Consider the following 16,505-nt stretch of genomic DNA (forward strand, 5'->3'; position numbering starts at 1 on the left):
AGGCGGCCGGTGTGGAGGCGGTCAGGGCAGGGGGGAGTGTCGACGAGAAACCCAAGAGGAATGCCGTCTTCGGTGGACACAGGCAGACATAGAGGACGGTAACGTCTTGGCGGATACAGTGGAGATACAGTAGAGGTGTCAATGGGCGTTGCTGTGTCTTGCCTCGTCGTGGATGGATGTTTTTCTCTCGCTGGTTGCTGATGCGGCACGAGTGTTGAAAGCAGATATTGATGTTTTTTGCTCAAAAAAGCCCAAAACAAAAAACTGGTTCAGATGCGTTTTTCGCCTAGCGGGTGCCCTGGAGTGTTGAAGGCCGACGGGGAAAATAAGGAAAATAAAATCTGGAGTGGAGGGAGAGAAAGAGGAGGGCGGTGATGCTGGGCTAGCCAGGGCTGACACGACGAGAGGAGAGGAGGACCAGTGTCGAAAGAGCCGCAATGAAACGATACAGGCCCCGGTCGTCGTTTTCAAAGTAAAAGCTTTATGGGCTGGATCAGTGTATCAGGGAGGGATGCGTCACCAAAACTCAGTTTACATACGCCTATGCAAGATGTCATATGGGGCTTCCAAAATACCACAAAACACAAAAGAAAATACAAAACTTATTTCAGACTACTTGACAGAATGTCTAATAATGTTTTGTAAAGGGTCGATTTTAACCAAAGTGGCACCGGTGTTTCTCAGGGCGAAAAAATGTGAGCTCCAATGTTGTCCTTGTCCATCAGAAAAAGTTGCCACTGAATTTTCCCTGCGTGTTTTTATTTTGAAGGCAAAACCGCCCAAAATCCTGTTTTATCCTGGCGTAACTCTGGCAGACTTCACGCGGCTGACAGAGGAGAGCGTCGGGATGCGTAGCGCTGACGTAGCGTGCTCGTGCTGATGCTGCAGTTGCTAGGGCGCGCGGAGCAGACGGTGGAGAGGAAGGGAAGGTAAACAAGCCGAACAGAGGAGAGGAAATGTCTCCCTCGTGTGGCGATGTAGAAGCAAGCCACGAGAAGCCCTGCAAGGATCAGCCCTGCATCATTAGAGGAAGAGCTCTCATAAAAAGGCGGTGTCGACACAAATGGTCAATAATTGATTTGATTTCTGATAAATAATAATTCAGCTACAGGCGCTTGTTTCAATCCGAAACGACGACCAAAACTGTGTCTTTATGTGCTGTAGGCTACCCAAGGCGTTTTATATAGGCGGATATTATACGAGGGATCAGCCGAGCAGCATTTTGGTAAACAAACCGCGTCACTGGGTGGCAACGGCAATGGGACCCTATGGAGCCCAAGTGGCGCGAGGCTTGAGTGTCTGACTCTAGCCAGTTAACTCTGTTTACATAAAAAAAAACTGCGACAGTTCACACAACTTTAACATGACATGCATATATTATACATCAAACTCTTGAGCTACTTGCTCTCACTCAGAATGTGAATGTCAAAATATAAGAGATAGTTTTTGAGATAATGACACAACTCATACTATTAACTGCCGCGGAGTTCCGCATTTCTGGGTGTCAAGTGATGTCACGCTGATCCCTATTACGTCATGATGACGTTGTGATGACAAAGACATCTAGGACATGGACAAATCACAGCTCATTTGGGGATGAGTAGACGTCTATACGGGAACGTCGAGCTGACGTTATTCTGCTATACACAGTGTGTATTCAGCAGCTTTATACATAATTATGTCCAGATTAACAATGTATCTTTGGACCGTTAATATATATAGGCTATATATATATAGCCTATATATATATGACATGAGGTTCAGTTATCTCAGAAACAGCCGATTGAAATACTCTTTACTTTTATACTTACATTCAGAGCCTGTACTTTTTAATTTGACTTGAGTAAACAAGTTGAATCAGTACTTCTACTTTTACCAGAGTGTTTTTTTACACAAGTTATTGTACTTCTACTTAAGTAAAGAATGTGTGTACTTTTTCCCATCTCTGACTGAGCATTGGCATAGGCAGGGACTGACGAAGCAGATTTTTCCATTTTCCCAAATTTAAGATGTTTATGAGCATTTTTCCTGCATTTCATGATTCATGACAAAACATATGATGTCACAATGTCAACAGTGACATCACAATGTGATATCAGTGATTGCATAAGTGGACAAGTAGTCTCTGAATGGATGGGTTTAAAGCATAGACTGTACATAATGTTTAAAGAGAGTTAAGTCCATCAAGCTGTCAGGGAGAAACTGTGAAGTTCAGTTCTCAGCTCCCAATCCTCTAGTCTGAGAGCTGGACCTGAGTAACAATGACCTGCCGGAGTTCTCTCTCTCCCCTCTCATTTGCTGTTTTCTCTCTCTCTTCTCACAAACACACACACACACCACTGTACATAGACCCATACACACCAAAGTTGTACAAGTGTGTGATTCTTTAATCACAATTAGTCATAGATGTGTTTTGTAGCTTATAGTTGTACAATAATTACTTGTTTATCTGCTGTACAGATGTCCCATTAATGCTGCTAGTCAAATAAAATAGTACACATGGTAAGAGTATGTCTGATCATTCATGCATATGTATAGTGTGATAAAGTTTTGAAGAAGCCTGCATCATTGAACTCTAGCCTTCTAATTGTCTATTCGTACATGCACGTTGTGCATGTATGGATATACAACCATTACTTTGAGACTGATTCCATGGTTTCGTAGGTTCCCTATGCCAGAAAAAGGGAGGTGCCCCTCATTCTCTAAATAATTCCATAATTTCTAACAAATTTCATAATTTTATTAATCTTATCTTACTGTAGAATGAAGAAAACTGTCCATTCTCTCTGAATCCATTTATCTCCAGTTGGCCGATTGATCTGAAACTTCACATGGGCATTGAGGAATGGACAAGAAGTGACAAAGCCAGGTTTTCCCCATTTCCCTCAATTTAAGCAGATTTTTCCTTGCATTTCCTGTCCTCTCTTAACCTCGCAAGGCAGCTGGATTCCTGCAAGATCATGAGATCACGATCACACGACAAATGATCTTGCCATGCTCCAATCTATTAGTTTGAATTTGAACCACCAGTAGTTCGCACCAATCAGCGTCCTACAGCTACAGCCGGGCTTTAGGTGTAACGCTAGCAAGCCTGTGATAGATGGCTCATCCAATCACCTGCCAGGTATTTTTTGAAAGTGCCTGTCCTTTGAAACGGTTTCCCAAGTGACTCATTCCCACATGGTTATGTGAAAACAAACCATCTGGCAGTCTGAATCCAGTTATCTCACCAACAGGTTGGCCAATCGATCCGAAACTGCACATGGGCATTGAGCACTGGCATAGGCACTGAGAAACCCAATTTTCCCATTTTCTTCTTCTTCTAATGGCTTTCCGGCAGACTGGATGCCTTGCGGCACATTGCTGCCTCTCACAGAATATTACACAAATTCCACTCGGGGGTCTGCCCCCTCCTCAATGCTCCTCCCTATAGCTTTTTCAATTTTCACACATTTAAGATGTTTATGAGCATTTCATGATTTATGACATCATTGATGATGGCACAATGTCAACAGTGACATCCCAATGTGACAGTGACTGCATAAGTCCTCTCTGAATCAATTTATCCCCGAAATGGGTTGGCCGATCGATCTGAAACTGCACATGGGCAGGATTCATGAGTTGCTCTTAGCTAGACAGGAGAGTCCATACTGTAGACTTTAGACTCTCAGGGTAATATACATTTACAGTCTTGTTTTGGTTTTCAATGTAGAATCAAATCAAAATGACAGGTGCCCTTGGTAGATACAACCAACAATTCTTTCATACATTTATTGTTTTTTTCTTCCATATTGACTTGAAAATGTTTACAGAAATTGTACCGAGCAGAGGCATAGCAATGGAATCAAAGGCCATGTCCATTGAATGCAAAACAGAATTCCATAAAAATGATGCAAATATCAATGCAATACACATACATATGTTTTTCCATACAAATTACAGATTACAAAAACATACATGAGATCTTTTCATATGCCCTGAAGCAGCGCTGAAAATACCCAACGAGTACAATGACATTTTCAGTACGCCTGTACAGCGCGAGGCCCCCACAACTCCAATTCTTGCTGACATATAAAGGAATACAGCACGTGCATACATACACACACACACACATACACACACACTCACTTGCTCACACTCCAACATCAATGAATGAGACAACAAGAAGCAGAAATAATATCCAGCGTGCTTCATATGTGTTGTTTTTTTTAGACTACAGTCTGATTTCAAAGAGAGTTTGAAGAGTGGAAGCTGGGCTTGTAGTCTCTCTGGTCTTTCAGTCACACACAGACAGTCAAACAGTCCACAGTGAGGTCATGTGATAGTGGTACAGCGATTGAGTCGGCCACTGTAACAGATCCCTCCGTCCATCTTGATTCTTGTGATTGTAGTGTTAAAAGACCCCGTATTTTGAGCCTTTCCTGGTATAATTGTGCAAGCAGAGAAGTTCCATGAAAACCCTCTCTCCAGTCAGGATTGATTGTTAGTGTTTCTGTTTCTTTCCCCCCTGACCGATAAGAATCCATAGAAGAAGGAATGAGAGGAGGATTGTCATCCGTTTTCTCCTCTCCTGAGTCAGAGGGGGTTGATAGAGTATTGTAGATTGTTTACAAACGATTGTGACTATTCGTAAGTGCAACAGAGATTAACATATCAAAAATAATGAAGAGATAAAACAACGACCAAAATAATGGAAGCGATAAAAAACATCAAAAGCATCTAAAAGCTATATCCTATTGCACAATTAAAAATTATGATACAAAAAATTGATACATAGTCCAAAAAGACAAATTGGTATTGCATACAAATCAAGGAAATAAAAAAAAAGTGAAAGTAGTATGTTCTGTCTTTAAGACCGTCAATTCTTTTACAGAGCCTACTCTGCATCATTGCTGATATAGCAAGATACGAGAAAAAGAACGCTCAAAACGTTGATTGTTTTTCATCGCCATTTTAAGTTTAGAGACCACTTCTTGTCGTGGTCGCAACAGACAGGACTTCTAAACACTGATTTTATCGGTTCAAAAGTGCACCTAGATAACGAAATCCATTCAAAACATCGCTATGCACATGGAGATGAAACGTGGTACATGAAACAAACCAAAGGAAGGAGATGAATAAAAACAGGGAAACGGAAGCGAATGAGAATGCTGCATAGCTGGATTCCATTTAAAGCAATGCCATCATCAGAAAGACACACAGGAGCGAGACAGACCCAATTACTGTACATGATCAGCCTCAACCGTTTGTTCACAAGACTCTCCATAGCTTCCTCTTGCTGAAGTTGATTCAAAACCAGAACAGAGAGCCCAACAGAAAAGAAAAAAAACACCCTAAATTTTCTTCAGGCTTGAGTTCAGACGTGCGTGTCGCTAGGTTCGCTGGCCAGGCTTCCCCCCCGAAGGTAGATAGCTGAAGTGGACTTGGGCCGGCTCTGGCTTTGACCTTGACCCTGGGTGGACCCATTGTTGTTGACCTCTGTCCCCCTGGTATCTGTGGAGATGACCCAAGTGGTGGGACGCCACCTCTTCATGGAATAAGGGGTTTTGACGCGCTTCTTGATCTTGTCTCCTGTCCCCAAGGCTCCATCCCGCAGGTCCCCCCCTGGAAAACAAATACAATACTGTTCAAAATCTTCTTTTCACACTGGTGCATTTACAACTGATTAAAGCTAAATGCTGTTGGTGGTCATCTTCTCTTCTCTCACTGTGAGGTAGAGTGGAGAAATGTCAGTGGTAAGGAGGTCAAAGTTTATACAAATTGAACGATGAGCGCAGCGCAAGGTGGCAAATCTGAGCGGTGTGCGATGCCAAGGGTTGGGAAACAACGCAACAGTGGGCACAGACCTGCGCGGATCGTGTGTGTGTGGGGGGGGGGGGGGGGGGGGGTGCTGTGGGTCCTTAAAGGGATAGTTCACATTTTTTCAAGTCCAGCCCTATTTGCTACTTACCAATTATGATGTTGATCGCACAATCCATGCTGTTCCTCATAGTAGCTCTGGAAAGTTGGGAGAAAAAACGAATGCAAGGTCAATGTGGTCACACTCCTGGTATGTACAAGCTGACTCAGGCTCACTAAAATGTCATCCACAGTGCGCACACACACACACACACACACACACACACACACACACGTGCGCGCGCACACACACACACACACAGTCACACAAAGTACATTTCAGCGAGCTTCAGGCAGCTTGTACATATAGGAGTGTGACCACATTGACCTTGCATTCGCTTTTGCCCAACTTTCCAGAGCTACTATGAGGAACAGCATGGATTGTGCTGAGAAATAACTCTACCAATCAACATCATCCTTGGTAAGAAGCAAATAGGAATAGACTTAAAAATCCCTTCACTCCCATATTACTGTTATCTCATTTACTTTAAGGCAGTACAATCCAAGAATGCAGATGAATGACTAGGTTTCAACCTCATATTCATATTCAGCCTTCATATCCAACAACAAAATCTTCTCAGATGGAGGTCTCAGAGAATAATAATAATAATAATAATAATAATTATTATTATTATTATAATTGTAATTATAATAATAATAATTATTATTCAAATCGGGTACCTGGAGTAATGCATATGAGAGACAGAACTCTTGAACACAGTGACAATGTATAGATATAGTATATCATGACTTATGGAGTGGATTCCCTCGTGTCTGTTTGCCCACTGTCTGCGTGTTTGTGTATAAAATCACCTAGTGATGTGAGGTCCTGGGTAGTGAACGACAGGTCCAGGGAGTTGGGTCGCTCTGGCCTGCGGGCTTTGGGCTGCCTGAGCAGGGCCTCCCCTCGCATGGTGACGGGGGCCACTCCTTGGGTGTCCACGGCACCGGACCCAGACCCCGAGCTTTCTCCTGGGGGTACGGTGGGTTCCCTGCCCCCCACCTCCCCGGTCACCTCCTCCTCTCCCCCGTCACTCTCTCCCTCGCTCTCCCCATTCCCCTGGCCGTGGCCAGTGTTGCTGTTGTTGTTGTTGGTGTTGGGTCGGGCTGAGCGAGCAGCAGTGTCTCTTGGATCGGGCTGCTCTCTCTCTCGGCTGAGCAGGGGCTCGTGCTCATCAGGGCTGGCCGTGATGAGGCCGAGGCTCAGGCGGCTGTCATCCGACCTCAGAGCTCCGGACCCGTTCTGAGCTACGCCGGATCCTCCGAAGCCCGTAGCGCCGCCTGCTGCCATGGACAACATACCGCTGTTGGCTTGACCGGTAACGGCGCCGTTAATGCTACCGTTGATGTGCATGTCTCGGAGAACAGGCAGGTTGTTGGTGCCTGTACCCCGGTGAGCATCTACAGCTGTGTTTGTGGCTGTTGCTGCGCCAATGTTCATCTTTGTTCCTTCCACCTGCCGCAGGTTGGACTTCCCAGAGCGTCCAAACTTGAACCTGAGGGAGGAGGATGAGGACTCTTTCTTCGAGGGCTTATTGCGCAGAGGCAGACTGGACGGCCTCTTGGGCAGATTCTGCTGCTTGGGCAGGGGGAAGATGGCGGTGGGCATGGCGGTAGTGGGGTCCGACGCGCCCGAGGCCTCGCTGGCCATCTTGATGAGCGGGTACAGCAGGCTGGAGCTGCCGGGGCTCAGCGGGTCCGGCGAGCAGAACTGCTTCTGCGAGTGCTCCATCAGGTTCTCATCCGAACTCTCCTTCAGGTTCTTGTCCACCTCTTTGGGGTCGAGCTTGGTGGTCTCCAGGTCTTCCTGGGTCAGGTGGAGGCAGACGGGGACTGTGGCGCCCCCTGTGGGCCCCTCGGACTCAGAGATAATAGTGGTGGTGGTAGTGGAGGCTGAGGGGCTGCCTCTGAGGCCCATCCCTGCCCCGCTGGTGCTGCTGCCCTCTGGGCTGGGCAGTCGGGCGTTTGCCTGCTGCTGGCGCTCCTGGTTGATGGAGTTCCTGTTTCTCTCCCCGGTCCCGGCACCAGCTCGCCCGCTCACAGAGCCGGTGGTGTCGGCCTGCACGTTCTTGGCCGCTCCCTCCTGCTCTTCGATGTAAGAGGAGGGATGGTCTGGGTACGGGCCAGACTTTGGTGTCATGCGGTTTCTGGTAGAAAAGCACAGAGAAAAATGTCAAACAAACGTAATATCAATGTTGTTCCAAAGGGGTACTCACTGAATTACTGTATTGGCAGTAGGGCTGAACAATATTGACAACAAAAAATTGAATTGCTATTATTTGACAAAATATTGCAACTGCGATTTATGCTGTGATTTATATCTTTGCAAGTTTTTCTTGTAAATAACCTTTTTTAGAACTTGAAAATTGTTTAAATAAAAGTGACTTTCTTGTCAGTGTGCAGGACTTACTGAGTTTGAGTTCAAGGTTTTGATCCATGGACCAAAGATTACCTGCAGCTCTAAAACTCCTTATTCACAAATCCAGTTTGGATCAAACTCTCTCTGAAGAAATTAATTGCAGCCTCTGCGATTTCTAAAAATTGTTCGTATTGCTATTTCTATTTATTTTCGATGAAGTGTTCAGCTCTGATTGGTCTACCTCTCATTGTGCAGCGTGGTGGACATGGGGTTGAGCGTGGGGCTGACCGACTTGGAGCGGTCCCATATGAGGAGCAGCTCTGCCAGGCGCTCCTCTGCGCACTGGGCTGTGAGACGGGCCTCGGCGTCCTGGTCCCAGCAGTCTTCCATCGTCTCTTTCAGGGAACGCACCGCCTGGCAGGGACACAGTCTTACTCTGCTGTTCACAATGCTAGCTACCACATCACTGTGCTACTATCCAATGCTCAATTACAGCTAGTCAACTGCTAGCTGCAGTGCCACTTGTATTGCAGTGCGCGTGACATACAGCAAGGCCAATATATCCTAGCCTGCTGACAGGTAATGAAATCCAAAACTTCAGCTGCAGCCAACTTTTTTTTTGCATCAACCAAGAAACGTGGCGAGTGGTTAACAGCGACTTATGTTGAATACTTTTTACATAAATTCTTTGGTTGATGTTTAACATGATGTATACTTATAGTGGAAATGCCACTGTCAAAGAGATATTACTCTCTAGCTGAATAAGACATTATAAGGCTTTATCAAACTCTTTATAAATGTGTATACTGATGCATGACAACTTAGAACAAGGTTTATTAAGTCTTCTAACTGCTGGACATCATGTATTATAATAAAGCATCATGAAAGAATCATGAAAAATTTACAGTTTCCATGACCAGCTTCTGCTGGTAGTGTAAGCATGAATATTACAGTATTATAACATGGATTCTTGATTTGACCAAACCCACTACTCTAACACCGTCTCACACATCAGACTCAACCCACACACACATACCAAGCTGTTCTCTTTCCAGGCCTCTGGGAACTTGGGCCGTTGCTTTTCTCTGGACACCAGGACCTGCATGTCCTCAAACGTCGGGTGGTTCCCTGCTTCCGCCTGGAACGCCATCTGGTACTCTGGCACCGACTCTCCTGGAGGCAGGAAGTGTTTCATGTCATCTTTCATGTAGCACAAACACACATCAAACCTGTGAATATACTGAATCTGCAAAGCTCTATTTTCGGCAATGTGGTCCAGGAAGCCCCATTATTTCATTCAGAAAGAATGGGAGCATACATCTACAAAAACAGAAAGTCGAGAGAGAGAGAGAGAGAGAGAGAGAGAGAGAGAGAGAGAGAGAGAGAGAGAGAGATATATGCATAAGATTATCAGTGCTCAAGTCCGAGCCGTGTCACGAGCCTTGAAAATCAGGACGTATGTACTACAGGGATTCCGTTAGCCGGTAATTGCCGGCTTTTAGCCGGTATTTGTTGCAGTGGGCCGGCAAATTAAAAGGTCGCCGGCTCAAGTAGCCGGTTGGAAATGCCAAATAAATAAATCCATTAGGCTATATAAAATAGCCCAATATTGTGTGACCAGTGATGTTGCCATAAGCTACAACTTAAATATAGACTTAAATATTATATACCGTAAATTCCGGACTATAAGCCGCACCGGTGTATAAGCCGCACCTTCAAAGTTGACTATTTTTTTCTTATATAAGCCGCACCGGACTATAAGCCGCGGGTGTTTTAATGTTTTTTTTTTTTTTTGTGTTTTAATGTTTAATTACCATATGTAAGGATTCATGCACAGAGGGGATTGTAGAGGAAGCTCCCATTTATTAACATTTCAACAAAACAACATAACACAACACCACCTGTGTTGTTTTTTACAGTGCACACAGTGTCATACAGTGTCATACAGTGTGGTGAAAAGAGGGCAAGAGAGGAAATTAAAACTTATTATAGTTATATAGGATTTATAGTTAGAAAGAGTGCTAAAAAAGAGAGATTTTTTTTTTTTTTTTGAAAAAATCCATAGATAAGCCGCACCGTTATATAAGCCGCAGGGGCCAAAAAAGGCCAAAAAACGGGAAAAAAGGTGCGGCTTATAGTCCGGAATTTACGGTATTTTCGCCCGCTGTTATGTTGAGTGGTTGTGGGGGAGACGAAGAAAAAATACAGCAGACGCTCCATGCGCACGCTGCAGCTGTTCAGCATCCCGCGCCCGACAGGCCTCGCAGCCGACAGCGCATTGGATTGACCCAAGAGACCGAAATGTCAACGCAGACATCCCTCGGCCAGTTATTTTTATGTAGGCCTAACGATGGTCCAGAACAAGATCCAACCAGGCAGCCATAAGAAACCGCCACAGCGAGGAAAAGTTGGGTTGATAAGAATCGCTTTTGCTTTGCACATGTAGCGGAGCGCTGATCATGAAGAAACTGCCACGGCCGTATTGTGAGAATTTTCGCAGCGACAGAGAAGTCCTCCTCTACAGGTTGTAAAGATTATTATTATGTTCGTTAATTTAGCCATTAATGTCAACATCATTTCAGCATAAATATGCCTAACCTCAGTTGATTTGCCATTTAAGGAAGAGTATTTAATGGGCAGCTTTCATTTATTTGTCTGAATGACTTTATCGCGCATCATCTCAAAGCTCACAACATGCAACAAGCAACAAGCGATTTCGTTCTCAGATGTAGGCTACAGGTAACACAAGGCTAATATTCTTACCTTTGCCCTTCGGTTTAAAGTAAAGCAAATATTCTCATCTTGTGAAGTAGGCTATAAGTCCGTTCTGAAAGCGAGTTGGATGCCCGCGTGTCAAGGTTCAATGTTCAAGGATATTTATTGTCATTCCAAAACATGAAACATGGGAGGGAACGAAATATGAACTCAAGGTCCTGGTGGATAGATCAACTAGATTAACTAGGATATCATGAATCATAAAATGTCATAAAAACTATATACTAGTCATTACTATACTATGTACTATATATAAAAAATAATATATATGTATATAATTAGATACGTAAAAAAGTAAAAATAAGGTAAAACGTTATGAGAAGTAGCAGCAGTATATTGCACGAGCAGCATTTTGATATATACATATATAGATATAATACATGCTATGTACTATATACTGTATAAAAGATAGTAATATATATGTATATAATTAGATACGTGAAAACTAAAGTATATAACGTTAGAGTGATTATTCATTGTTCATAATTCGCACAGCCACCGGAAAGAAGCTATTCTTGAGCCTGGTGGTTCTGGCTTTGATGCTGCGTAGCCTCCTACCAGAGGGGAGAGGGGCAAACAGTCCATTGGCAGGGTGGGTGCAGTCCTTCATGATTTTCGCAGCTTTATTCCTGCATCTGTCCTGGAAGATGTCACTGATGGTTGGCAGGCTGCAGCCAATGATCTTCTGTGCGGTTTTGACCACACGCTGCAGTGCTTGTTTATCTGCGGCAGAGCAGCTGCCATACCACACAGTGATGCAGGAGGTGAGGACGCTCTCCACCACACACCTGTAGAAGGAGGTGAGGACTGAGGTACGCTTCAGCCTCCTCAGTCAACCAGCTGCAGTCCCTCGTCATCGTTGTAATAGACCGCTTCAGAAAATATAGGCTATAATGTTTGACTGACTGCACATCTCATCTTTGGCTTGTTGCAGGTATAGGCAACTTCTTAATTTAGATTATCTTTCAAGTTATTTAATTTCACGTTCTTGGATGCAAAGAGACATTTAATGTAGGCCTTTCTTTAGGCTTAATTAAACAGGAATATATGACAAACTCAGTTCACAAAGCTTGTGACGAGTTCATTCACTATAATAAAATACATTTGTTGGATAATAGCTTTTGTTTTTTGTGTTTTATTGTTTAATCTTAATGGGTCTGCAAACCCGAACCGAATTAAGTAATTAAATAAGGAGCGGTGCGGTCTTAGAAAATTATTTGGAAATCAAAAAATTATTTAAAATTAAAATTTTGTTAGCTAAAAATTATACAATAATATGTTATGTATTTAAGAAATGATTAGGCTACATCTATCTTTTTTCAATAGGCTATATTTTGACCGGATAAATATTCTATGATGCCGGAATTCTGGAATGTTGCCGGCTCCATTAGCCGGCCAGAAAAAATGCTAGCGGAATCCCTGATGTACTACAGCACTGCTCCCCACAGAGTAACAGGGCTCCACTCCACACTGACTGTATACAGAGGAAGCTGGTATGGCAGTGTGTCTGCTTCCCCGTGCTCAGGTGTGTCTGTGTACTATGTCCTTGTTGTGTCTCTCTCACCAGGAAAAAGGTCGGTGCATCTCATGAAGGTCTCCCAGTAGACCAGGCCCAGGGCGTACATGTCCACCTGCTTCAGGGCCGACTCACAGTCCCTCAGGTTCACCGCGCCCTCCAGCACCTCTGGGGCCATGTAGCGGATTGTCCCCACCTAGTAGATGGGTGAGAGGAATGAGCAGGGGGTGTGGGAGAGAGGGTGGAGAGATGGAGCAAAGGTATGTGATGAAAGGTCTTTTTTCCCCTGCCGAGGACATCTGATAAGAGTTTCACAGCTTTCCACAGCTCCAAAATATCCTTCACACCAAGGATGGGTTTTGTCTTAAAGCTCTACACAGTAGCTCTTGTACAGTGGCAGTTATGCATTGACTAACAAGCAAAAATACAAGAAAATGAAAGTACTGTACCAAAAAAAGTGGGTGGAAAAGGTTGATTTTTGGTCAATTCAGCAGGAGTTTAAAATCTGTGAGGAATTCTTCTGATTGTCCTTCCATTACAAGGCACTCATTAGCATTACCTTTCAGCTCTGATTTGGATTCCACCTCTTCCTCCCCGCTTGCTCACCTCGCTGATGGCGGCGTTCTCGTCCTCTCCATGTCGCGCCGGCCGGTTTCCCGTCAGCTTCATGGACAAGCCGAAATCGATGATGACACACGTGCTGTCAGCCTTGACCAGAATGTTCCGGCTGTTCAGGTCCCTGTGGGACACTGCAGGCTTGTACACGTCTTGATGGAAGGAGGGGGGGGAAGAGACAACACAAAGGAAGGGAATTAGTTTAATCTTTTATTAAACCATAGTAGCTGTTTCACAGACTAGTCGACTATCAAAATCCATTAGTCTACACTGTGCATCATAGACGACTACCGTTCATCTCTGGTTTTAGGAATAAACAATATAAACCAATACATGAAATGAACATACCGTAGATAGATTTGTTTGAACAATCATTTTCTACATTATGCCATGTTAAATAAAGTGAATTTAAGGTATTTAGAGACGGAAAATCGCAGAAGTTTTTACTTGACAGATAACAAGTGTCTTTATTTAGTAATTTGAGTTTTGTGCTAATGAATGATAACACCCAGCAAATCCCTTCACATCGCTTTGATTCCCCTCATTATTCATCGCTGTTCAAAGCCAACAGACAGTTAAATCCTCTAATCTAACCAACAACAATGGGATTAAGACCTTATCACTCAGTAGCCTCTGGGTGCAATATCCACGTGTCCAGCAGAGGGTGCACCGAGGCAGAGGAAGTTGTAGCAGCTACCACAGTATCCATTCTTTGAGGCTTGTGCTATTGATGTGTTGGGAGAGTGGGGGAGGATGACGACTGTACCAAAGCCTGAGGGATTCTGCTGTTAGCAGCTACATGCCCAACTGACAAACACCAGGTCTCTCTGCCTCTCCCTGTGCCATCCTCTCTGGTCTGAAGACCCCCTTCAGCTCCCCTTCTCTCCTTCCCTCCCCAAGCCCAAACCCGCCTCCACTTCTATTGGTCACATGCGTGCACAAACAGAATAATGTCCACATCCCCGTGGAGTCTTAACACTGCATCTGAGCCCGCTGCAAGTGCACTTTGGTCCCTCTCCAGAGTCTCCACTTCTCGGCCTGTTTGGCTGCTTGATGCCGATCCGTGCTGATGAGGAGGAAGGGGGGAGAGGCTGATGAGGAGGAAGGGGGGAGAGGCTGAGGGCCGGAGATGTGCTGATACAAGATAGAGCCAGTTCACTTCCTTTGTCAACTTCTGCCCCCTGAGAATGATTTCCATGAGCCACGGGGATATTCACTTGTCATTTGAATCCCTATCTCGCCTTCTCCGCCTTTCCCCTACTTTGTCCCACTCTCCATTTTTCACTCTCTCCCTCTCTGAGGCTAGCCTGCGGCCAGTCTATAAATACCCTTGGCTGGAAGTGCATGCAGTGTGTATGTGTGTGTGTATCCAAATGCAGGGATGCAAAGCACTCCAAGCCAAACAGGAACTGCACACTGCAGTCCCATGTGGATCTTCCAAGCCTCTAGCACACACATGGGCAAAATACGGCCCCCATGGAATTGCACTTTTTTTTTTTTTTTTTTTTTTACAGTGCACCTGAACGCAACATGCAAGATACCTGCTGAATAAGTGTCCAAATGTTCATGTCATTCTGGCCAATACTCCACTTCTGTTATAACATTTCAGTCTTGAATATGGAATATCTTTCAATAATCTTTATGACTAAAAGGCAAAAATTATCTCATGTGTAAGAAATTACTGTTCTACATTGAAGTAGAAATTTGAATAATTAACCCGTTGGTTTTGGATTTATTTAGCTTCAAGATTGCATTTTTGTTCGTGTGACCCTCAACACAGGCTTTGAGAACCCTAACCCTCATATTCTGGTTTATTTCAAGAAAAACATTTCGGCTAGTGGAAATTCTAATTGGCTGGTAACTTTAAAATCTAGCAGCCATATTGGCAGGTGGTCAAAAAAGTTAATTTCAAGCCCTGCAGGGAGAGCAGGTGGAGACATAGAGTGAGTGAGAAAAGGATCAAATATTGGTGGTTAAGACTGAATAATGACATCACAACTGTTAATTTAAAATGAGTTATTCTTCTAAACCTGGCTTCAAATGCCCCAAATCTTTCACACTGGTGCCGTTCGGCCCACAGCAAAATCTGGTAGCGAGGAACTTTTTGTGTGGCCCTCTCTATCATCAAAGTTGCCCATCCATGGGTTACGGCATGACAATATTTGTTCGGCCCCCGGCAACAATCTGGGTTTCTCATGTGGCCCCCCATGAAAAATAGTTGCCCACCCATGCTCTAGCAGCTAGTACAAGGCAATGGGGGTGATACACACACACACACACACACACTCTAAGATCTTTCTAACAATAATCATAACTAATAAGAACAGCTTCATCCCAACTGCAATCCGCCTGTTCAATGAGGCCCGAAAGCTCGCACGTATAGGGATGCCACACCCACCCCCCCACCCCCATTATCCCCGAGCACAGCCTGCTCAACAGGCGAGAATCCCCCCAGAATCCCTCCATTGACATGAACCTACCCCCCCCACCCGCTCCAATCATGTCACTTTAAAGATATATTGGACTGCACCTTAAATGTTTTGTGATTGTCTGTTTCTATATTGTTTTTGCCTCTGCTAACTATTAATGTAACTGCCACGCTGCATACTTACTTACACTCAATCAAATTCCTCATATGTAATCTGATTACCTAATCTGAATTGGGCTGAAAGTCTACCTCATACTTTGCTAATAATCTCTGTTGCTATTCTCTGTTACGTGTGTTTGTTTGTGTGTAAATAACAGATGGAAGCAGCAGCAGCATTGGAACTTGAGACTGAGTGAACTGTGAGCAGTTGCGTAATTAACTTTCTTTGTGTGTGTGTGTGTGTGTGCGTGTGTGTGTGTGTGTGTGTGTGTGTGTGTGCGTGTGTGTGCGCGTGTGTGTGCGTGTGTGTGTGTGTGTGTGTGCGTGCGTGCGTGTGTGTGTGTGTGTGTGTGTGTGCGTGTGCGAGCCCTGGCTTACCTCCTTTGAAGAGCTCGGTGTGCAGGTAAGCCAGGCCACGGGTGACGGAGTGAGCGAGCCGGCAGCTGCTGACCCAGTCGTTGGTCTGAACGGTCAGGTAGCGACTCAGAGAGCCCTGAGGAGGGGAAAGGGTGTAGGAAAGCAGATTCAAAGGGGAGGGGGAGGGAGGGATGGAGAAATAATGGAACGTGTCAGAGGGAGGAAAACAGATTAAGAGGGAGAGGAAGTCGATAGAAGTAATCGAAGATAAAATGGAAGGAAGGAGAGGAGGGTGGGGGACAGAGGGTGAGGGAGATAGGAGGGTGGGGGACAGAGGAGGGTGAGGGAGAGTGGAGGGCGGGGGATGGGGGAGAGAGGAGCGCGGGGCATAGAGGAGG

At 44.7% G+C, this 16,505-nt stretch overlaps 1 protein-coding gene across 2 annotated transcripts in view; it reads right to left on the reverse strand.

The window, feature by feature from the left end:
• Window positions 1-3,765: 3,765 nt before the first annotated feature.
• Window positions 3,766-16,505, reverse strand: part of LOC310774328 (bone morphogenetic protein receptor type-2-like) — a 64,783-nt gene continuing 52,043 nt past the window's right edge. Inside the window, exons 7-14 of one of the 2 annotated variants that reach the window (XM_083634382.1) lie at window positions 16,129-16,243; window positions 13,155-13,315; window positions 12,597-12,744; window positions 9,294-9,430; window positions 8,499-8,671; window positions 6,712-8,045; window positions 5,951-5,997; window positions 5,526-5,604 (exon numbers count right to left, since the gene is read on the reverse strand). In XM_083634382.1, coding sequence (XP_083490508.1) covers window positions 5,987-5,997; window positions 6,712-8,045; window positions 8,499-8,671; window positions 9,294-9,430; window positions 12,597-12,744; window positions 13,155-13,315; window positions 16,129-16,243 — 2,079 coding nt within the window. In that variant the 3' untranslated portion in view covers window positions 5,526-5,604; window positions 5,951-5,986. Of the gene's footprint in view, window positions 5,605-5,950; window positions 5,998-6,711; window positions 8,046-8,498; window positions 8,672-9,293; window positions 9,431-12,596; window positions 12,745-13,154; window positions 13,316-16,128; window positions 16,244-16,505 lie in introns of both variants that reach the window. The other variant, XM_083634381.1, reaches the window with a different exon arrangement.

This window comes from Poromitra crassiceps (genome assembly GCF_964638095.1).
Source record: "Poromitra crassiceps genome assembly, chromosome: 3".
In the NCBI taxonomy this organism is placed as follows: domain Eukaryota; kingdom Metazoa; phylum Chordata; class Actinopteri; order Beryciformes; family Melamphaidae; genus Poromitra; species Poromitra crassiceps.